This window comes from Halichoerus grypus, chromosome 14 (genome assembly GCF_964656455.1).
Source record: "Halichoerus grypus chromosome 14, mHalGry1.hap1.1, whole genome shotgun sequence".
NCBI classification, from domain to species: domain Eukaryota; kingdom Metazoa; phylum Chordata; class Mammalia; order Carnivora; family Phocidae; genus Halichoerus; species Halichoerus grypus.
Window position 1 is genome coordinate 67,226,546 of NC_135725.1, and position 25,426 is coordinate 67,251,971.

General features: G+C 35.4%; 1 protein-coding gene across 1 annotated transcript; it reads left to right on the forward strand.

Moving 5' to 3' along the window:
* The first annotated feature begins 9,677 nt into the window (after positions 1-9,677).
* LOC118547796 (olfactory receptor 13D1-like) lies at positions 9,678-10,618 on the forward strand. The gene is given in 2 exon segments (XM_078062312.1): positions 9,678-9,984; positions 9,987-10,618. Coding segments are annotated over 2 exon segments (939 nt in total).
* The last annotated feature ends 14,808 nt before the right edge of the window (positions 10,619-25,426 follow it).

Sequence of the window (25,426 nt, forward strand, 5' to 3'; positions counted from 1 at the left end):
AAAGAAAAGCTGGTGGCATCACAATTCCGGACATCAAGCTCTATTACAAAGTTGTCATCATCAAGACAGTATGGTACTGGCACAAAAACAGACACAGAGATCAATGGAACAGAATAGAGACCCCAGAAATGGACCCTCAACTCTATGGTCAACTAATCTTCGACTAAGCAGGAAAGAATGCAGGCAGCAACCTCTTTGACCTCAGCCGCAGCAACTTCTTCCTAGAAACATCGCCAAAGGCAAGGGAAGCAAGGGCAAAAATGAACTATTGGGACCTCATCAAGATAAAAAGCTTTTGCACAGCAAAAGAAACAGTCAACAAAACCAAAAGACAACCGACAGAATGGGAGAAGATATTTGCAAATGACATATCAGATAAAGGGCTAGTATCCAAAATCTACAAAGAACTTATTAAACTCAACACCCAAGGAACAAATGATCCAATCAAGAAATGGGCAGAAGACATGAACAGGAATTTTTCCAAAGAAGACATCCAAATGGCCAACAGACACATGAAAAAGTGCTCAACATTGCTCGGCATCAGGGAAATCCAAATCAAAACCTCAATGAGATACCACCTCACACCAGTCAGAATGGCTAAAATTAACAGGTCAGGAAAGGACAGATGTTGGCAGGGATGCAGAGAAAGGGGAACCCTCCTACACTGTTGGTAGGAATGCAAGCTGGTGCAGCCACTCTGGAAAACAGTATGGAGGTTCCTCAAAAAGTTGAAAATAGAGCTACCATACAACCCAGCAATTGCACTGCTGTGTATTTACCCGAAAGATACAAATGTAGTGATCCAAAGGGGTACGTGCACCCTGATGTTTATAGCAGCAATGTCCACAATAGCCAAACTATGGAAAGAGCCAAGATGCCCATCAACAGATGAATGGATAAAGAAGATGTGGTATATATATGCAATGGAATATTATGCAGCCATCAAAAGGAGAGTAAGATTTTCTTGTGCTTTTTTTGTTTGTTCCCATTGGTGTTTCCAAGTTTTAGGCTTATCTCGCACTCAGTCTGGGATATATAGAAGGCAAAAAGAAAACAGGAAACTCACTACACTTTTTGGTTCCTGAGATCCTAAAGTTCCTAGCTGGTCTTTTTCTCTCCACCTTTCAGAGTCTTCTTATGCTTTCTTTATACATAATGTCCAGAGTTTTAGCTGTATTTAACAAAATAGGGAGAAGTGTCTATTCCGTCTTGTCTGGAACTAGAAAACTCTATAACCATTTCAAAAGTGAATCCATTATTATAATCTTCCCTAGAAAATACTCCAGCCAAAATGATCTCAAGAATTATTTCACTCTTTTAAGGAAGAGGTAAATTAAATTTTACACAATCTATTCACAGATAGAAAACATAGAAAACTCCCTTAATTCATTTTATGAGGCCAGCATAAACTTGATACCAAAATCTAACAAGGACATGGTTAAAAAGAAAAATTAAGAACCTAGCTCTCATGAACACAGTTGGAAAAAAATCCTAAAAAATAATTAGAACATTGAATAAAGTGTTACATAAAAAGAACAATAGATTACAGTTAAGTGGAGTTAATTCTACAAATGTAAGAGTGGTTTAACATTCAAAAACCAAATAATAAGATTATAATATTACTAAAAAAGAAATACCACATAGCAACATTTATAGAGGCGTAAAATTATTGTTCTGTGTTTTTAAACCTATGGAACAAGTTTCATTTTGCCTTTTCTTCTGTTCATGCAATTAGCTACTTGAAAGCACTCCCTTGCCTTTTTCATCTCTGTATTGCCCTACAATGTTAACATCAAGTGAAAGGTCTTTCATATAATTGGATCTCAAATAGAAATAAATTTAAAGAAATAGAACAAACATCTATAATGTTATTAAAGTGTTGTTGGCTATTACTTTTTTTAAATTGTATTTGATATACAATGTTACATTAGTTTTGGGTGTACAACATAATGATTCAACAAGTCTATAGGTTATGCTATGCTCACCACAAGTGTATCTCCCACCAGCCACCATTCAACACTATTAAAATACCATTAACTATATTCCCTGTGCTGTAACTTTTCTTCCAATGACTACCTTTTCTTCCAACGACTTATTCATTCATAACTAGAAGCTTGTATCTCCCACTCCCCTTCACCCATTTTGCCCATCCCCACCCCCACCCCTCCAGCAACCATCAGTTTGTTCTCTGTATTTCTGGGTCTGTTTCTGCTTTTTGTTTGTTAGCATTTGTTTGTTTTTTAGATTCCATACATAAGTAAAATCATATGGTATTTGTCGTTCTATCCAACTATTTCACTTAACATAATACCCTCTAGATCCTTACCACATCTTCTTTATCCATTCATCTATAGATGGACACTTGGGTTGCTTCCATATCTCAGCTATTGTAAATAACATCGCAATAAAGATAGGGGTGCATATCTTTTCAAGTTAGTGTTTTCATTTTCTTTGGGTAAATACCCAGGAGTGGAATTGCTGAATTGTATGGTATTTCTATTTTTAATTTTTTGAGGAACCTCCATACTGTTTTCCACAATTTGCATTCCCACCAACAGTGCATGAGGGTTCCTTTTTCTCCACATCCTCATCATTTTTTGTTTCTTGTCTTTGATTTTAGCCATTCTGACAGGTGTGAGGTGGTATCTCACTGTAGTTTTGATTTGTATTTCCCTGATGATTAGTGATGTTGAGCACCTTTTCATGTGCTTGTTGGCGATCTGTATGTCTTCTTTGGATAAATATCTATTCAGGTACTCTGTCCATTTTTTAATCAAATCATTTGTGGGTTTTTTGGTGTTGAGTTGTATAAATTCTTTATATATTTTGGATATTAACTCTTTATGGTATATATCATTTGCAAATATCTTCTCCCATTCAGTAGGTTGCCTTTTTGTTTTGTTGGTTTCTTCCACTGTGTAAAAGCTTTTTAGTTTGATGCAGTCCCAATAGTTTATTTTTGTTTTTGTTTCCTTTGTGTTGGCTATTACTTTTTAAAAAAATATTCATTCTATCTCCTTGCTTCATAGTTTATCTATTACAAATGATCTTGAGTCTCCTCATTAAAGTCATATCCCTCTTACTAATAAATGTACTCTAGAGGTGGTAGTGTAATGTAAATGTGAATGAAGTTAAAATAATAAGATCTAGAACCATCATAGCAGGGCCAGAGAGCCAGTTGAGTTAGAGGAGTTAGAGGAAACAGTTGGGAAGCCATGGAAATAGTGTAATGGAGTTAGAGGGGGTAGTTGGGAAGCAATGGAAATAGTGTATTGGCCATTCAGATGAGGCTGGGCACCCATAGCTTTGGTATCACATCCTTGTGTTTTTCCAGCCACCAAGGAAAAATGTACTACACTGACTTTTCCATTCTATAAAAAGGGCATCTTAAGAAGCTCTATGAGGGGACTGAGGCTTTACTCATTAAAAATAGGGAATGAAGAGAATCTCTGATCCCAGTCTTTCTCCGTTGTCATTACTCTCAAAAGTCAAAGATAAGTGGAGAATTACTGTTTCACTCTCTATTTACTTTTCATTTCCTAGTTTCCATTTACAAGTATTTTGACAACAGTTACAATTGCCTTAAAAAATGACACAGGATAATTCAAAACATACAATTATTTTTAGAAAGTAGGTTAAAAAGTCAGAACTGCACTATGCTCTTAAGTTTATATGTAGTACATGTATATGAATATATTAAAATATTAATAGTTACTACAACTGAAATTATGGATGAATTTTTCTTTCTTTGCACTTTTCCAAGTTTCCCAGCTTTTCTGTGATAAGTAAATATTCTTTATTTAATCAGGAAATTTTTAATTTATTAAAAAATAATTTCTTGTTTAATAGGCTATACTATAATTAGGTCTTTGAGACAATATCCCTAAAGCTTTAAGAGCTACTACTACCTTACACACAGTTTAAAGATACTCTTTAAATCACTTCTGGGATTACGAGGTTCCTTAGAGGAAAAGAAAGAAGTATTTAAATTGGCTACCAGAGCCATGGATAGGTCCTTTGGACATTTTTAGGGCCCAGAGATTAGAGAACACATATTTATTTACTGTTGATACAAATTCAAGACAGAACATTTTAGTAGGGATGACAGTCTTACCTTTGGTCTGTTCCCCTTGACACTACCCACAGTAATCTGAGATGGTGGTGTTCTTAACAGTGGGCCCCATAGCTCAAAAAGGAGAGCAAAGATGTCAACTAGTTTAAGGAAGGGCAACAATGAATCTATCATCTGGACACAAAGAAGTTGGTAAAATACTAGAAAAAGGAATGATTTATAGGGATGAATGTGCCTGTGTCTAAAACTACAACCTTTTTTAGAAACTGAAGTCTCAACAAGCCATGATACCTACTTGTATGGGGGAGAAGGTAAGAATCCTACACTAAGAACTGAATAGGAAGCATTGCACAGTTGTAAAGATTTGTTTCAGAAAGAGAAGGAGAAATGGAAATGATAAATCATAAGTAATTTATGTTATATATTTTAAAATTTTTTCTTTCAAACTGATTTTAAACTTTCAGAAAAGTTACAAAATTGGTTCAAAGAGTTCCCTTATATATCTCACCTAACCTCAAATGTTAACATCTTACAGAACCATAGTGCAATTATCAAGAATAAGAAATTAACATTGGTACATTATATTGACTATGGACTTCATTCAAATTTCACAAATTTTCCACAGTCTTTTCCTATTCCAGGATCCTCCTCAGGATCCCACATTGTATATACTTGTTCTTTCTCTCTTGTCTCTTCCATTCCAATTTATAACTATTCCTCAATCTTTTTTTTTACTAATTTGAAAAGTTCCAAATTAAAAAATGAAAAAAAAATATGGACAAAAAGAATTATTAAATCAAGGAAGTATCTTGACTATCTATGAACATAATTTTAAATTATTCAATTCTCCTTAGGATGAAAAAGGGGGGAAAATGTCAACCTGAGAGACTGGATTAAATTAACATGTGTCGTATTCTTATTCTGTGCCAAGGATTATTACATATCACATATAATCTTCAAAACAATTCTATAAAATAGGTGCTATTATGCTAAAATTACAGATGACACATCATGTTCAGGCAAGTTAAGTGTCTTACCCAAGATCTATACAGTTATGAAGACACAGAGCAGAGACTGAACTGGACGTTTGCTGACTCCAAGCCAATTGTTCTTTCCTTTAAGACATGGTGTTGTTTCACAAATAAATCTTATCAGTGGTCCCGACAAAGGGATAAAGGGATTAGGGCACAGTAGACTTCCACAGCACAGCCTTAGAGATGGTCAGAGCATGCAAGATGAGTTAAGGTGAATCAATTCCAGGAGTGAGACTATTGCTCAGATAGAAGTTCCCACCAGATAAGAGCTAAACGCTTTTGCTGTGTTTCCAGGAACAAAACAAACAAACAAACAAACAAAAAACTGCACTTGGTTTCCACAGTGAAGAAAAGCAAAAACCAACAACAGGATAATTCTCAATACCATGTAGAAAGAGGAGAAAAGGCCTTTGCTTTTTGTCTTTGCCTTTGTTCATTCCACCTTATCCATTATTATTATCTTTTGAGGCACATAGGGCTTATTTATTCAGACAAGCACTGGGGATCTCCTGTGAGGGATGTTTCATATTGTGAGGAACAAAGTTGCTTTATAAACAATAGGGGACACTACGTCTAGAACTAGAATTCAATACCCAGTGCTAAGAATTTTCTCCTGAGGATGCTTTCCAGGATAGCTGTCATGTAGCCTGATATAAGAGGCTCATGGGGCAAAACATGAAATCCTGGCTGAATTTATATACTTTATAGACAAGCTTCTGTTGACAGATACAGATAGAAGACAGTAGATGCACATGATCCATGAGTTTCAGAATTCTCTTTCCTTGCATAGGTGGTGCCCAATGGTGAAAAATAATCTAAGGACAGGCCCTTTGGGGGAGATGAACAAAGCTCAGGGAACCAAGAAATTGAAACTTCACCTTTTTATGGACAAAGAGAAAGAAGCAAAAGTAACAGAAGCCCCCACTATTTCCCCATGGTCTTGTGTTTCAGGAAGATATCTCCTCTTTCCTTTTACTACATGATACTGTTACTGCACCCTGTCTGTGTTGCTAACCTTGGTTACATTCCAAATAGTGGGCTCTAGCATCCCTTTGCAAAAACTGGGCTGTGTCAGTATGTCTTCTCAGAGTGGATATATTTGTGAGATTGACTGTTTGAAATTAGAATGTTAAAAGGCATTAATTAGTGTATGTAATAAAGCACCAGAACATCTCAAGTCAATTTCCAATCCATTGACTGTTCTTTTCCCTTCTTGGGTTTTAGAGAAAGCTGGGTCCAACAAATTCCTGGACCTTTTGGCTTCTTCAGTAATCTCCTAATCATTTGAAAGAATACAAAGATATCAATCTTTGCCCCAGGGCAGTTCCCTGTTAAGAATTTAATTCTTTTTTTTATTACTTCTACAATCAGAAATATAGTTTTATTAAAGAAAATATGAAAAATATGTAAAAGTTAAGAAAATTTTAAATACCTCAAAACCAAATCTGACAAAGAAAACCGTAGTTAATATTTTGATGTGGTTTCTTTCAGCGATACGTATACAAAATTTATATTTATGATAATTTATACTGTGTGAGACTTGTTTTTATCTGATAATATCATATCATGAGCATTTTTCCTTGTCCTTAAAAGATTTTATTTATTTATCTGAGAGAGAGAAAGAGAGAGAGAGATCTTGAGCAGGGGGGAAGGGTAGAGGGAGAAGCAGACTCCCACTGAGCAGGGAGCCCGATGTGGGACTCGATCCCAGGACCCTGGGATCATGACCTGAGCTGAAGGCAGATGCTTAAAAAACTGAGCCACTTAGGCGCCCAATTTTCAGAATCCTTAAAAAAAGAAATTATGACTATCTATTGGTTGGATATTTCAGGAAAATAATTATTAAATGATGATGATGATGATGATGAAGATGATAAAAGTAATCATTGGATGACTTTTAGGGAAATACTTGCAGTTTCATCATTTAAAATCAAGTTGGCTGTCTAAATTTTTATTAAAAAAGAAAATTGAATTCCATCAAATGATTTGTTATTATCTATCTGGGTGATCACATAGGGTTTTTTATTTACCTATTTGTTCGCCATATTATATTGATTGATTTCTAAATATTAATTTGGAATGCCTTGAATTTATGAAATTATTATACAGTTGATTTGGTTTTATATTTATTTATGATTTTTACATGTATATTCAAATGAGATTAAACCATAGTTTTATTCTGTCTTTGACACTGGGGTATAAAAGTTATTTTAGCTTGATAAAATAATTTGAAAGCTGTTCCATAATTTTTTGGACATTAAACTCTTTATGTAGCACAGAAATTATTTGTTTCTTAAAAGTGTAACCTCTTTCCTAAGTAATCTGTGTCCAGTGTCAAAATGAGGATCAGTGTCTATCTTTATCCCAGTTGGATTTCTGATAACACTACAGTATCTACTGTGCTAAAAATTGAATAAATGAAAGTTTCTATGAGAGAAGTCAGCACAGTTCTGTGAAAGCACTCAAAATGGGAACCCTACCCAAACTAGTTCAGAAGGTTTCCTAGAAAAAGGTGATAACAGGGAGGGGCCTTTCCAGTTTAAGATGAGAGCTTACACAAAAGCATGAAGAAGAATGAGAATGATGTTCAGGGTAAACTGTGAGGAGTTCAGTATGGCTGTAACAGAGCATAAGGAAGAAGGGTCAATAGTAGCTCCAGAAGTTCTATATTAGCAACACTTAGGGGTGACAATCTGGTTGCAGGAGAGTCTTCTTCAAAGTACTATATCAGACAAATACAAAACAACTGGAGCACAGGTAAGTTTTCATACAGTATTAACATTGTATATCATAGGAACTTATACATGGAAAGATCAATGTGAGCTAGAAAAAAACAAGGCAAGAATGTTTAATTTCAACACACCTGAGGACCATGTAGTATTTTCAGAGATAAAAAAGACGATCTGTGATAGGTACTATAGTGTTGTGATAGGAAGGCTGATTCTTGATCTAGACTACCAGGTATTAAATCCTGGTTCTAGCTACAAGATGTTGGGGAAGCTATTTAACTTCCATTTATCTGTTTCCTCCTCTGTAAAACAGGGATAATAGTAGTATCTCATACTGCTATTATATAAATTACTTACCTCATAGGTTTGCAATGAATATTAAATGAGTTAATAGGGTAAAGTGCTTATAACAGTGCCTTGCACAGAGTTAGTTCTCAATAAATATTAGCTAGCTATTATTGGGCCAGCCATTGAATACTTACCAACATTCATAAAACCTTTGTTCCAGGAACTGTTATAAGCACATTTTATATATTCATTATCAGAAGGTTTCTTGCTATGAAATAAAAATAATATAGAAGACACAGAGATAGGGGCACCTGGGTGGCTCAGTTGGTTAAGCGCCTGCTTTCAGCTCAGGTCATGATCCCAGGGCACTGGGATTGAGCACCACATCAGGCTCCCTGCTCAGCAGGGAGTCTGCTTCTCCCTCTCCCTCTGCTGCTCCCCCTGCTTGTGCTCTCTCTCTCTAATAAATAAATAAATGAAATCTTTAAAAAAAGAAGAAGAAGAAAAAGACAGAGATACATTCCAACATAGTATATATAAAGATTAAGAGGAAAAAAATTACTTATCATTAAATACTAGTATTTTAGTATATTAACTTGCCTGAAAAAAAACATAAAATTTGCATCAAGGATTTTGGTGACAAAAAAAGAAGAGAATGATTACGAAATTTAAAGGAATACATGCGTTAGGAAGTGTTAGGAATACAAGTGACCTATACTGACAGAGGAGAAAGCCAGGTTCTGAAAAAATTGTACTTATGTGGACCCAGGCCACTTAACCCCTGGATACTCCTTGCAATCAATCTCAAATAGTTCTAGATTAACTCTAGACTGGTCCTTGAAAGAATAGATACATGTCCATCTGAGAAGAGAAAATATTCAAAGTCTGTCCATTAGGACCTCAAACTTTAGTGGCATCACCTTAAACATGCTACATAAATTTTTCTGAGTCAGTCAAGAGACTTAATAATTATAATAACTGATATAATTATAAAAGTATTATAATTACATATACGGTGTTTTAACCATGCATTATAATAGGCACTTCAGATATTTTATGTAATTTAATACTCACAACAAATTGCTAGAGTTATTTCTTTCCCACATATTACCATGAACCAACTGAGGCTCAGAAAGTCACAACAAAGCTAAATGCCATGGTGTTAACTGTACATGATGTATTATTTTAAAAATAGAACCAGCTTCCTTTTTAAAAGATCTTATTTCAGAATATTCATTAATAATGAGATTTATACGTACATTTAGAATTTCATTGTCCCTGTTACTTTATTAGAGGCCTGACACTTCACAGCACAATTTTTGGGGTTATTGGTCGCTTTGCCTCTCCTACTGCATGGCCGTACAAAGTACTGAATCTCTCAGCGCTTCACTTTCGTCATCAATAAAGTTAAAATTGTATCCATGCCTTTCCTGATTCCCAGAGCTGAATGAAAAATCAAAATATTGCAGGTAAAAGTGATGTTTTAAACTAAATTATAAAATTAAATTTCCTGAAGTCATATACTTATCTGAACTGTGCCTGTGACATGGACACATGGAGATGGGGAATTACTCAGTGGTGACCGAATTTTTTCTGGTGGGACTTTCCAAATACCCAGTGCTCCAGCTTTTTCTGTTCATATTCTGCCTCATCATGTATGCGATAATCCTCCTGGGAAACAGTCTCCTCATTATCATCAGCATACTGGATTCTCACCTCCACACCCCCATGTACTTCTTCCTTGGGAACCTCTCATTCCTGGACATTTGTTACACATCCTCTTTCATTCCTATGATGCTCATCATATTTAGCTCTGAGACAAAATCCATCTCCTTCATTGGCTGTGCTCTGCAGATGGTTATCTCCTTGGGTTGGGTTGCACTGAGTGTGTCCTCTTGGCTGTGATGGCCTATGATTGGTATGTGGCCATCTGCAACCCACTGAGGTACCCCATCATCATGAACAGAGTGCTTTATGTGCACATGGCTGCTTGGTCCTGGATCATAGGCTGTCTGAATTCCTTAGTGCAAACAGTCCTAATAATGGTGTTGCCTTTCTGTGGGAATAATGTCATCGACCATCTTACCTGTGAGTTACTGGCCCTTAAACTCATCTGCTCAGATATCACCATCAACGTGCTTATTATGATAGTGGCAAGTATTGTTTTCTTAGTGATTCCCCTACTGTTAATTTTTATTTCCTATGTTTTCATTCTCTCTACCATCCTGAGACTTAACTCTACTGAGCGGAGAAAGAAAGCCTTTTCACCCTGTTCAGCCCACCTTGCTGTAGTAGTTTTATTCTATGGTTCAGCCCTTTTTATGTACATGAAGCCTAAGTCAAAGGACACAAAGACATTTGATGAGATCATTGGGTTAACTTATGGAGTGGTAACCCCAATGTTGAATCCCATCATCTACAGCCTGAGGAATAAGGAGGTGAAAGGGGCTGTGAAGAAAGTCTTGAGTAGATACTTACACTCAAGGAAAATATGAAAGTGCTTAGGACATATGAACACATTTGGGAAGAAGATATATTTTTTGTAGTTACAGATGAAGTTGCGGAACTCAGGATAACGAGAACATTGTGTTTGTAAAGTCAAATATGGAATTCTCATTTTTACAACAGAGAATGTCCATGTAAATCTGTTCATATAATAGCTTTGCAGCTGTCCTTCTAGTTATATGGAACTATGCCTCTTGATCCCATAGAGGTCATGATGGATGCTGTTTATGATGAATATCTCTCTGTCACTATGTATTACCTTCTCTCTCTCCTCTTTTCTCCCTTTTCCTTCTTTTACCTTTCTCTTTCTTTGCTCTCTTCTTTATCTTCTTTCTCAGTCTCCTCAAGTACAGATGTATATATTGTTTCGGTCTGCCCAGCATCCTCTCATCTTGTAAAAGAACACATCTTTTTATTTTAAGGGATCAACTGTCTCCCACTCTCAGTCCATATTTGGCTGAGGCTGACCACACTCTCTGGATCAAGTGATAAGCATGAAACACAGACTGGGGCCATGAAAAATGAACATCCCCTAGCCACAGTGATTTATTCAGGGTAGCCTGTGACCTAAGACATGCTAATCACACTTAATTGCCAAAATGTTGCTTGAGTGTCAAAGAAGAATCACTCTTTTTTTCAAAGGTCTCTAACAGGTAGAACATATGCCCAGATCTTCTCCTGGCCATCTTTGTCAATATATGGGGAGAGCCAGACTGAAAATGAAATCACCAAAGAGGAAGGTAGAGCTGAGGGAAGAACTTAGGGTGTGCTTGATGTCATTATTAACTCCTGGTTCAAGGTGGGTCTAAAAACATTAGTGCTTGGACTTTTCAGTTATGTGAGCCAATAAAGTTCCTTTAAAATAGATTGAATTAATTTCCACTGCTTATAACCATATAAATCCTTTTTAATGCATTTTTTTAGTTCCAAAGGTAGAATTTAGTGATTCATCAGTTGCATATAACACCCACTGCTCATTACTTCAAATGCCCTCCTTAATGCCCATCACTCAGTTACCCCATCCCCCCCCACCTCCCCTCCAGCAACCCTCAGTTTGTTTCCTATAGTTAAAAGTCTCTTATGGTTTGCCTCCCTCTCTGTTTTCCTCTTATTTTATTTTTCCTTCCCTTCCCCTATGTTCATCTGTTTTGTTTCTTAAATTCCACATATGAGTGAAATCATATGGTATTTGTCTTTCTCTGACTGACTTATTTCACTTAGCATAATACCCTCTAGCTCCATCCATGTCATTGCAAATTGCAAGATTTCATTCTTTTTGATGGCTGAGTAATATTCCATTGCATATATATACCACATCTTCTTTATCCATTCATCTGTTAATGGACATCTGGGCTCTTTCCATAGTTTGGCTATTGTGGACAATGCTGCTATAAACAGTGGGGTGCACGTACCCCTTCAGATCCCTACATTTGCCAGAGGAATGTTGAAAAAGAAAAGCAAAGCTGGTGGCATCAGAATTCCGGACCTCAAGCTCTATTACAAAGCTGTCATCATCAAGACAGTATGGTACTGGCACAAAAACAGACACATAGATCAATGGAACAGAATAGAGAACCCAGAAATGGACCCTCAACTCTATGGTCAACTAATCTTTGACAAAGCAGGGAAGAATATCCAATGGAAAAAAGACTCCTGGACTCCTGGAATGAAACTGGACCACTTTCTTACACCATACACACACACAAAAAACTCAAAATGGATGAAAGGCCTAAATGTGAGAAAGGAGTCCATCAAAATCCTAGAGGAGAGGGGCACCTGGGTGGCTCAGTTGGTTAAGCATCTGCCTTCGGCTCAGGTCATGATCCTAGGGTCCTGGAATTGAGCCCCACATTGGGCTCCCTGCTCAGCAGGGATTCTGCTTCTCCTTCTTCTTCTGCCCCTCCCCTTGCTTGTGTTCTCTCTCTCTCTCAAGTAATAAGTAAAATCTTTAAAAAAAAAAAAAAAATCCTAGAGGAGAATATAGGCAGCAACCTCTTTGACTTTGGCTGCAGCAACTTCCTGCAAGATATATCTCCAAAGGCAAGGGAAACAAAAACAAAAATGAACTATTGGGACTTCATCAAGATAAAATGCGTTTTCTTATCTTACCTCATCCTCTCCCTCTCCTTCACTAGCTCCTAGCTCTAACTTTTCCTCTGTATATCCCTTTTTCCTGATTCTTTTTTTTTTTTTTTTTAATTTTATTTATTTATTTGCCAGAGAGAGACACAGCGAGAGAGGGAACACAAGCCGGGGGAGCGGGAGAGGGAGAAGCAGGCTTCCCGCCGAGCAGGGAGCCCGATGCGGGGCTCGATCCCAGGACCCTGGGACCATGACCTGAGCCGAAGGCAGACGCTTAACGACTGAGCCACCCAGGCGCCCCCCTTTTTCCTGATTCTTTAGAAAACTGTTTGTGTCTCTCCCGCTCAGTCATTTTGTGATTCTCTTTCTGTTTCCATCTCTTTCTCACTCTTGCTCTTTCATCCTCTCTCTGTCTCAAAAACTTGTCATTTTTAAGAATCACTGTTGTTCCCAAATTCACCAGCACTCAGGAGTCACCTCTTCCTTTAGTACCAATTACAATAATACAATAATTACAATAATATAACCTTTATGTTGCATGAATGCACATAATTTATCCCCCCTTGCAAATATTGCTGAGGACTTTTTACATTTTCCTAGTTCTTGGTCAATTTTTCTCCAGACAGCTCTACTATGCTTCTCCATCACTTTTCTGATTATCTTACAATATTTTTCATTGTATTTAAGCTCTCTACAGCCCATTTCACACCCCAAAGAGTATATACAAAACACGTACATTCAAGAGGTTGTCACATTTAACAGACTTATAAAATAAAGTGATGCAGAAAAAAAACTCCACCTCATTACTGAATATCACTGCTTCTATATCTACTAGGCATACTTCCTCACAAGAGCCTCTTTTTTTCCCCAGATTTTATTTATTTATTTGACAGAGACACAGTGAGAGAGGGAACACAAGCAGGGGGAGTGGGAGAGGGAGAAGCAGGCTCCCCACAGAGCAGGGAGCCCGATGTGAGGCTCGATCCCTGGTCCCCGGGATCACGACCTGAGCTTAAGGCAGATGCTTAACGACTAAGCCACCCAGGCGCCCCTCACAAGGGCCTCTTAGAGCTCCTGGCTAATCACCTTCTGTTTCCTCTACAAGCATTAGGCTTAACCCAATAAAAACATATGGATAGACAACTAAAAGCACTCCTCCTTGTGGCCCTTCTCAAAGGAGTGAGTCTACCCCCAAAACAGATGGCAGCTTCTACTCTTTTAACTACAGAAAAGAAGTTCAGGCACTTTTAAAAACAATGTGTCTTCAGGGCGCCTGGGTGGCTCAATCCTTGGGGCACCTGGGTGGCTTAGTCAGTTGGATGTCCAACTCTTGATTTTGGCTCAGGTCATGATCTCAGGGTTGTGAGATCAAGCCCCACGTTGGTCTCCACACTCAGCATGGAGTCTGCTTGAGATTCTCTCTCTCCCTCTCCCTTTGCCCCTACCCCCACTTGTGCTCTCTAGATAAAAAAATAAATAAAATCTTAAAAAAAAAAAAAAAAACTATGTGTCCCTACTATCATACCAGTAATTTAGAAATATTGGAGCCCTGCACCATGAAGAGTGTAGATTTCATTCACTTCAAGAATAACAAACATGTGGGACACCTGGGTGGCTCAGTTGGTTAAGCATCTGCCTTTGGCTCAGGTCATGATCCCAGGGTCCTGGGATCAAGCCCCGCATCGGGTTCCTTGCTCAGCGGGGAGCCTGCGTCTCCCTCTGCCTGCCGCTCCCCCTGCTTATGCTCTCTCTCTCTGACAAATAAATAAAATCTTTAAAAAAAAAAAAAAAAAGCAAGAATAACAAACATGTAATAATAAAAAGACACTTTAGCATCTTTACCCATCTAATGAAATAAAAGATTTTGTGGTGAAAAAAAAATTTCTTCAGGCAAACCTCTGAGACATACTATCAAATAAAACAGGCTATCTCCTCACTGTCACCAAAAATGATCTTGACTCCAATTATTTGTAGGACTTCACATACAATTACTAGATATAATATCAGATATCAAGTATGGTAACCTCAGAGGGAAATAAGTTTCTAATCTACCAAATAATATTTAAAGGTCAGTTAACACAACAGTCAAATCTCACAGAATTAAAAGCACCTAGCTCAACACTTTAGGCTTGAATATCCTCTACCACATCCATAATTGGTGGTTATCCATGCTTTCTTGCACACCTCTAATAATGGGAAGCTCACCACCTACTGAGAGACTGTAGTCATAGTTATTAGAAACATTTTCTTATATGAAGCCAAAACCTGTCTTTTATATTTTCTACTTTTTATTCTTAGTTGTATACTTTAGGAAAATATCACTTGAGTTTATTTTTAGAACTAGAATTAGTTTATATTTTATAGTAGGCTACTAGTTCTTAGAATTAATAGAGTTCAATTCACTCATTCATTCAACAAATATATGAATATCTACACTCTTCTAGATAAGGGCAACAATATGAACATTAATGTCTGAGATGGAGTTTGAACACAGATCTGTTTTATTCTGAAGTCCATTTCATACCTTTTGTTCCCTGCTACTATCCTGTGATTATAGCTTGGACAACCTTTCAGCTTGGATATTATAATAATGTTCTACGTGGTTTCACAATCTCTGAATTTTTCCTAATTTTAAGTAGTCTGTCTACCTTCCAGATTAATCTTTCTAATTCAAGGTGTTCATCATCACTAACTATTCAAAAACTTAGTCTGGTTTTCCAAGTAAAATGCAAACACACTGGCATGATATTAATGTCCCTCCACAAAATGGTCACCACCTAAAATTCTAGTATTATCTCCTAGAGCAAACTCACCCATTCTTATTGTTTCAATGAATCACCAATAAAATGATGAATCCAAATCTACAGGTACATCCCACATTTCTCTCTGGGGGATTTTACAGTGTTATCTCATCTAAATGCAATAAATAAAACACATTTCTTTCATTCATCATGTTATCTTATACCATATTGTCTTACTGCCATTTTCCCATTACAAAATGCTTCCTGCTCTTTTGATAATTTCCAAAATTCTTAAAATGAAAGCATGACATCAGCAAGATGGCAAAATAGAAGGTCCCCAGTTCTAGTCCCCACACAGAAACACTATTTGGTAACCATCCATAGGGCAAAGTGTCTTTGTGCAAGCTTCAGGATCCAGTTAAGAGGATGCAACATATCAGTGGAGCCCATGAATGAGGGAAGTTATTTGAGAAAGCAGGCCAACACCCCAGTAGCAGGACCATCAACTGTGGACCTGGCAGACCCAGAAGTAGCCCAATCCACCTGTGGACTTAGCTCCAGCACTGCATGTTCTTGGACCTGCCATCAACCCTGCTCTTAAGCAGACCTGGCAGGAACCACACCCAAATGGCTTCCACTAATAGTCCCCACCCCAACCACAGTCTGACTGTGGACCTGGAAGCAGCCCCTTGTTTGAACACCAGTCCCATCCACCCAGGGACCTAGCATGAGCCACATATGCACAAATCCCTAGTAATAAGCTCACCCACCGCAAACCCAACTGCAGACACAGAAGCAGCCCTGTGACCCAGCTCCAGCCCCACTTGACAGAGATCCCAGAGGTAATCCTGTCTGTCTGGAGATCCATCAGGAGGTCATTACCTGCCAAAATCAGTCTGTAAAGACTGGAAGAGGTTAATGGCCCTTCAAATGCACAGACACCTACACAACGGTTACCCAAGGATAATGAAAAATCAGACAAAAATGATACAAAAAACAAAAAGGGAAAGAGAAAACTTTTGGAGGTGATAGATAAGTTTATGGTATTGATAGTGATGATGGTTTTACAGGTGTGTAGTTATCTCCAAATAGACCAAGTTGTACAAATTAAATATCTAGAGCTCTTGGTATATCAATCATATTTTAATAAAACTAGTTAAAGAATTCTTAAAATGACCTGATAATTTGCCCAAGATCTAGATTCTGTAACTCTTCAGCCTATCTTTCACCCCTGTTTATCTCTCCCCACTGTTCTGCACCCTGTGTTTCAGCTGGATTTCTTTTAATTCTTAGAACTATCACTTCTTCTGTCTCTCTCTCTCCCTCTCTTCCTCTCTCCCTCTCTCTCTCCCTCTCTCTCTCTCTCTCACACACACACACACACACACACACACACACACACTTCTATCTTGATGAAGCTCTTTTTATCTCAAAATCTAAGTGCTTGGACTCCGGTCAATGTACTCTGCCATAATCCATACTAGTTTATTTGTTTTGTTTTTGCTGATAAAGAAAATAATGATTAATATAATTCCACTGCTAGAGTCACATCTTGATTGGAGTCCAAGCTAGAAGTCAGTTTCCAATTTCACACTGATATACTACTTACTGTGTTACACAGTTTGACACCCTAAGAGAAAAAATTGGGATCACATCATTTACTAATGTAATAACTAAAGAAATATATGATACGCTATGTTTGCAAAACTAGAAGTTAAAATCATTTTACCACTCTGTCCAGTGGCAAAACAGTCCTAGAGGATTCAAGAAATTTAAATTGTGACATACTGGTAGGAATTTTTGACTTGTGATTACAAATATTTCTGACAAAAATTTTTTAAAGGTTATACTCTATATAAAGAAACCATCAAATGTCTCATGATTATAAAAATAAGTAAGTAAATGGTGGTAAATACTCAAGTTCTGAAATACTGTATCAATATGATTAGATAATTAGGTAACTCTTCAAGACATTTAAATGAAAATAAAGAAGTGTGTCATTGAGGAAGAAGCTAGTTTATGTTTCCTTTTTTGAGGAAACAAGGCAGCATTTTGTGTGACTAATAGAAGGTTCAAATATCTAAATGTATAAAATAAATAAAATAAAACAAAATAGAGGATTTTTTTTCACATCACCGAGAGTATTCTTTATTAAATCAGTCTGTACATTTCCTGAAATAGAAGATTTTTTTAATACTAAAAATGTGTATCTTTTAAATTCACAGGAAACTTGTCAAGTTAAATGTGTGATGCAAAACAGACTCTAATGGAGGCAAGAGTGACAAATGAATTTTTTAAAAGTGTCATTATAAATGTCCTTACACTTCAGAAAAAAAGTTATCCTATTTAAAATGAAAAACTTTTTAATAGATTGTTTACAACTCCAAGGGAGTAATGAAAAATAAATTTTAATGGTCCCTTTGAAACTTAGTTTCCTATACTGAACAGTTAACAGTTAACAATGTTTCATTGTTATTCCTGGGGGATAGGAAGAACCAGAGAGGGAAGCAAGTTAAAGTATCAGATGATTAAGCAAATTTAAACTCTAAGTAATGAGGAGAAAGTTATAAATAAACTTCTGTCACATAATATGTTTTCTTCTAAAGTCTTCCAACTGTTTTTAGCTATTTCTGCAGGAACTACTGGTTCCTGTGACATGTGACATTGAATAGACCACAGCAAAAGGATCTTTGTTATTCCCACAATATTTTTCTGCAGTCTCACATTCAATACCCACCCACAAGGCCATGAAGATACTTCTGATAATGCCATTCCTCTACATTCAAATGATAATCACCTATATAGCTTGCAATGTTGTTCTTCAAACAACTAAATTATATAATTACTAACATTTCTCAGGACCTATTCTAATACAGAACTGTAATGAGAACTAAGGTTTTGAAGTTCAACCCAAAGAAATAAAACTATAACTTGAATGAAAGAAGGAACTCTTTCTCTATGTTACTCATATTCTTACACAGATATGGGATTTAAAATGATTAAATTATGATATACTATTGATTAGAGACTATCTAAATTAATAGTAGTTACATCGTGACAATGACTGATACAGGATATCAGTATTAATATGTAGGCACAATGTACAGTATTGGTTTGTTAAAGAAAAAACTAGGACTTTGGCCAATATAATTAACACTACTGCAATTAGTGAGAAAGAGCTATTAAATATAAATTTTATGCTTCAAATCTAAAAGATTTAACTTTCAAAGGATTTTGAATGGTACAATAAACTGTTGCCTCAGTGTTCAGGGCAGTGATGAAAGAAATTATTGAAGTAGACTAACAAGACTATACTATACAAAAGACTGTCATTTATGACAAACAGAATATTTATCATATTAATCTTTGTTAAAAATGAAATTCTGTCTTCATGGCAAATAGTTTTTAATCAAAACAAAGGCCAGCATACTATTTGAGATTAAAATCCATGAACATGAAGCAAAAGCAAATTATAGAAGAGAAGAGAGATAAGCGACAAAAATAATCATGTAAAAGAAGACAAAATTTTAAGAAAGTTCTTATGCTCTGTTTTTTCCAGTGTCAGGTTAAGGTAGGGAATTTCACTGCCTTGTCTTACCAGCTATGTTAAGTCCAATGATGAAATAAATCATAATAAATTCTAAGTATAATGATACAAGAGTATGGTGTGCACAGAGTTACATTTTCTTTCAATAAGTATATAACTTGTTAGTATTTTCCCTTAATATCATCTCTGTTTTCAAAACATAAAATACAGAATTTTCTTTCACTTGCCTTTTACAAAATAAAGAGCATGAACCCTAGACTATGGTTCTTTGTATAGTTGCTACAGAAGACCTCTTCCTGCTTTTTCTTTTGTGTGTACCATACATACATATCATATCTATACCTTATTTTATGACTTGGCAGGAACACTAACACTTCACATTTTAAAACATAAAGTTTTTCATCAATATTAAATAAATGAGCACTAATATTTATAAAAAAGCAAAATATGTTAGCAAAGCTAATACCGGTAATAAAATATGGAAGTGGGTCTAAAAAGAAGTATTATTTTACACAAAGAGCATTTACTATAGTTTTTAAAACAGGAAGCACAGTCTGCTTTTAATAATAAGCGACCCTATTATATTTTAAGAGTGGTTTGTTATATGCATCAATGAATAAAATAGAAATGGAATCAAGAAAATAGAATTCAGATGATAATGGAATCATATTTTCAAATTTCTGAAGCAAAATGACAGTAAACTATAAAGTAGCTAAATTATCTTTCAGGACTAAAGACAAATAACTTTCCAGACAAAGGCTAAGAGATTTTTTTTATCATCCATAGAAGTTATTGAATGAACTATTTTTTTAAGATTTATTTATTTATTTGAGAGAGAGAGCACATGTGAGCAGTGAGGAGGCACAGAGGGAGAGAGAGAGTCCTGAAGCAGACTCCCCATTGAGCGCAGAGCCCACACAGGGCTTGATCCCATGACCCCAAAATCATGACCTGAGCCAAAATCAAGAGTCTGATGCTTAACCAACTGGACCACCCAGACGCCCCGACTGAGTAAACTATTAAAGAATGTACCTAAGAAAGAAAAAAATTAAATCTAGATGGAAAGAGTGGAATAAAAAAAAAAAAGCAATAGTCAACAAAGAATTAATAAATATATGAATTTATAAAATTACTGCCTTTACTTTAAAAAGGCAAAAAATGCAAATTTAAAAACAAGGTCATGGAAATAAAATTCTAGAACGCAAAATACAGAAGATGATAAGAGAGGCTGGCAATCAGAAGTAAATGTTCTAAGATCCTTGTGGTTGTTCAGGAAAACTAAAGTATGTTAGTTACGTTTAGACTTTGCGATGTTAAGCAAACATCTTTAAAAATAAGTGTCAGGGTGCCTGGGTGGCTCAGCTGGTTGAGCACCTGACTCTTGGTTTCAGCTCAGATCATAATCTCAGGGTGGTGAGATAGAGCCCCACGTCCAGCCCCATATAAGGCTCTGTGCTGTCTGCCCACCCCCTGCTCGTGTGCTCTCTCTCTCTCTCCCAAATAAATAAAATATTTTCAAAATAAAACAATAAAAATAAGGGTTAATACAAAACAACAGAAACAAGATATCAAATTTTCAGGCCAGTCAAGAAAATCAAGAAAAGTTCACGATCTAACAGAAGTCAGGAAAGTTGGAAGAAAAAGCAGCAAATAAAAAAGTATAATAGATAGAAAACAACAAATAAGGAAAATAAGATTAAAGATATATATTTGAACACATTAGTATCCATCACAATAGTTATAATTATGTTAAACATACCAATTAAAAGACAAAGATTCTCAGATTGGATTCTCATTAATCCCACTGTATTTTATTTATAAGGAAAGCATCTAAAACTTGACAAAAGGAGGTTGGAAGCAATGGAGTGGAAAAAGTCATCCAGACAAACACCAACCAAAAGAAAGTTATTGGCTTAGAGTAGACAAAATAGGCCTTGAAGCAAAAATCATAATAGCAGAAAGACCAGAAAGAAAAAATAATCTTCAACCTAGTCATACAAACAGCTTTGAAATAAAGAAAACAAAAATCCCCAGAATTAAAGACACAAATTTTGTAAAGACACTAAGTAAAAGTAAGTGATTTTAATACACACCTCTCTCAAACTGATAGGTATAAAAATGTGAAAATAGAAGATCTGAATTCCATAGTTATTAAGATTAATTAAAATATATAAACAGGAAGATATATATTCTAATATATAAACTAGATAATATGTTAAGATCTATATAATTCTATATTCAAACACTACAGAACACACATTGGTAATACAAAGCAACTCTTAATGAATATTAAAAAATTAAAAACACTCATCCATAATTTCTAGTTAACACACAATAGAATTAATTATTAGTAACAAAAAAATAAACCCCAAATATTTTATATTTAGAAATTTTGAAATGTGCTTCTAAATAATTCATTGGCTAAAAAAGAAATCATGATGGAAATTACAAAATATTTAGAACCTGACAATAAAATTACCATCAAAACCAGTTAATGCAATTTAACTCTAGAAGGAAATATATAGGCATAAATAAATTGGTATTTCAGTCTTCAATATAAACATGAAAATAAAGATTGAAAATTAATGCACTAAGCATTCAATTCAAACATTACAAAAAAATGAAGAACAGAAAAAACACTAAAGACAAGGAAGTATTGAAATAGTTGCTTAGAAAGATGCCAGGACATTATCATATGGTTTCACTTATTTGTGGAACATAAGGAATAGCATGGAGGACATTAGGAGGAGGAAGGGAAAAATGAAGGGGGGGGAATCAGAGGGAGAGATGAACCATGAGAGACTATGGAGTCTGAGAAACAAACTGAGGGTTCTAGAGGGGAGGGGGGTGGGGGGATGGGTTAGCCCGGTGATGGGTATTAAGGAAGGCACGTACTGCATGGAGCACTGGGTGTTATACAAAAACAATGAACCGTGGATCACTACATCAAAAACTAATGATGTATTGTATGGTGACTAACATAACATAACAAAATAAAATTTAAAAAAAGAAAGAAAGAAAGATGCCAGAACAAATAGTTTCCCTAGAAAATTCTAATAAATTTTTTAAAACAGAAAAACTATCAAATCCATTTGTTTCAGAAAATTGGCTCATTTGGCTCAGTTGGTTAAGCCTCTGCCTTTGGTTCAGGTCATGATCTCAGGGTCCTGGGATCAAGCCCCACATCGGGCTCCCTGTTCAGCGGGGCGTCTGCTTCTCCCTCTCCCTCTGCCACTCCCCCACCCCGACTCTTGTGCTCTCTCTCTCTTTCTCTCTCTCTCTCAAATAAATAAAATCTTAAAAAAAAGAAAATAAAAAAAGAAGATCTTCACAAACTAATAGTTTGAGCCTAGTATAAGGTGAAACAAAAACTGCACAAGAACAATAAAAGAAAAATATATGTCACTCTATTACATTGATATAAAAATCCTATATAACATACTAACAACATAAGCCAGCAATGTATAAAATAGTTAAAAATCCTAAATAATATATTAACAACATAACCCAGCAATGTATAAAATAGTAATACCTAATGTCCAAGTAAGATTTATCCCAGGGATCCAAGGAAGTTTTAACATAATAAAACATGGTAATGTAACTCACAATATCAATTAAAGGAAAAAAAAAAAGCATGCCCATTTCAGTAAATGCAGAAAAAGCATTTGATAAAGTCAATATGCATTTATAATTTTAAAAAAATCTTAGCAAATTAGAACAGAAGGGAACTTCTTCAACCTGATAAATGATACCTATCAAAACCTCACAGCAAATATCACAGTTAATGAGGAAATATTAAACATATTACTTTTAATGTTCAAAATGAGATTTTAAAATGCCTTTTTTGCCTCTTCTATCAACACTGGATAGAGTTCAACTTTAAAAAGAGTAAAAAATAGAATATATAAGGTTTACAAAGGAAGAAATGAAGTTATCACTTTCCCAGACAAGGTAATTGTCTAATAGAAAATGAAGAAAAGTTACAAACAAATTATTTGAATTAATAATGGGGTTGCTGAGTCTAAAGATCAATATTTAGAAAATCAATTGTGTTCCTTGTACCGATCACAACTCTATATTTTATACAGAGAAGTTAAATCACTATGGTGTACACCTGAAAATAATGTAACATTGCATGTCAATTATACTCAAAATTTTTTAAAATTATAATTAAAAATTTTAAATACATATTTTAAAAAGAATCTCACAATAACGACATATATGTCAAGTGCCTATGAATAAATCTAAGAAAAACATCACAAGTACTTATGAGGAAACTTATAAATCTTTATTAAAAAATAAAATAGAAATGGGGCACCTGACTCTTGATTTCAGCTCTTGAGATCATGATCTCAGGGTCATGAAATCGAGCACCATGTCGGGCTCTGCACTCAGTGGAGAGTCTGGTTAATATTCTCTTTCTCCCTCTCCCTCTGCCCCTCACCCGGCTCATGCTTTCTCTCTCTCAAATAAATCTTTTAAAAAAATAGGAAGCCTAAATAAACAGGGAGCTATATTTTATACATAGTTATGAAATTCAAAAATATTTATTCCCAATATTCTCTCTAAATTTAATACAGTTCTATCAAAAGTCTAATGGAGGGGCACCTGGGTGGCTCAGTCTTTAAGCGTCTGCCTTCGGCTCAGGTCATGATCCCAGGGTCCTGGGCCTTACACTGGGCTCCCTCCTCAGCGGGAAGCCTGCTTCTCCCTCTCCCACTCCCCCTGCTTGTGTTCCCTCTCTCGCTGTGTCTCTGTCAAATAAATAAATAAAATCTTAAAAAAAAAAAAAAGTTTAATGGAATGAGTTTCTTTCCCCTCTTTGGATATTGTTAAGTTGATCCTAAAATTTACATAAATGAATAAAAGATCTAGAGTTTATTGCAAGAACAATATTGCAAGAAAATATTGCAGAATAAGAGTAAGAAGATGGTAGCTAATATATTACATATCAAGACTGATTATAAAGTTGTAGGTATTTAGATAATGTAGTATTGGTGAAGACAGAAAGACAAACAAATCAATAGAATAGAGTAGAAAATCCAGAAATATCCCAGGCATCTCTAAGAGTTTGACAACAGATATCATCAGAGGGCTTGATAACTGATAAGGCATTGTAAATCAGTACATAGCAAACAGACTATTTGATAAATCATGTTTGGTTATTGATTATTCATATTGACAAAAAAGATAACTATATAGATGCCTACCTTATACTATACCACATATAAATTCAAAAAAGATTTAATAGCCAAATGCTAAAAAGCAAAATTTTAGAATGTCTATAGGAAATTATGAAAGAATATTTTTATGACATAAAAGCAGTAAAAGTATTTGTTAAACAAGCTAAAAAACAAAAAGAGAAAATGAGAAATTCAGCCTCTTTGAAATTAAATGTTCTATATGACAAAAGACACCATTAAGAAGGTTTGAAAATTAGACATATATGGGAGACTTTATCTGTAGTACACAAAAACAAAAAAGGATTAGAGCCCAGAATATGTTTCTAAAAAACACAGACATCCAATTAAAAATATAGCAAATTCTACACCCAAAGTTCTACAACCAATATCAATAAAAATATGAAAGGATAATCAAATCAGAGAAATGAAATATTTATAAATGTGACATTGCCCACCTAAAACACAGTTAAATACAAAATTATGAAAATAATATGGAGAAACACAAAATCTAATTCATTGCAACTGGGAGTATGAATTAACGTTTTGAAGAGCAAACAAGCGAGACCAGTGGAGGTGATCCCATAATTCCACTTATAGGTTTGTACAGAAAGGATGAAGAAAAAGCTAGTCTGTGCCACCATCTAGTGGCCTCAGAATATAATAGAAAATACGATTCCTTCAGCAAAGTTTACAAAGTACTCTTGAAAGTACCTGCACAGGGATGCACCAACAACTTACAAACATGTAGAGTTTATACATGTAGTTAATGCCCCCACTACTCTATTGAGCCAACATTTGGCTCCACCTATTTGCTTCCTTCTACAGATTTGCATGAACCTAATCTCGCAACAAAACCAAACAGAAATCTTCAGGCAATGTTTCATATCTACCCCATATAATTTCCAAAACCCTTCAAATAATATCTACTTTATGTGAGGCTTAAAGAATGCTTCTCCAAATGAATCAGGCTGGATTGTTAATAATTCAAAAATTGGCCAATACTAAGTATTGACAAGAACATTGTGCAAAAGGAGCTCTCATACACTTCTATTAGGGTACAAAATTGGAAAGTTAGTAAAGATTAATGTATATCCCAAAATAAAAGAAACCATTAAACTTTTAAAAACTGTTAAAATAAAAACTAAACATTACAAAAAAAGAAAAGATGAATATGTGTATACACTATGACACAGAAATTCCTCTCCTATGTACACCCTCTAGCAGTGGTTCCTAACCCCATAGGAT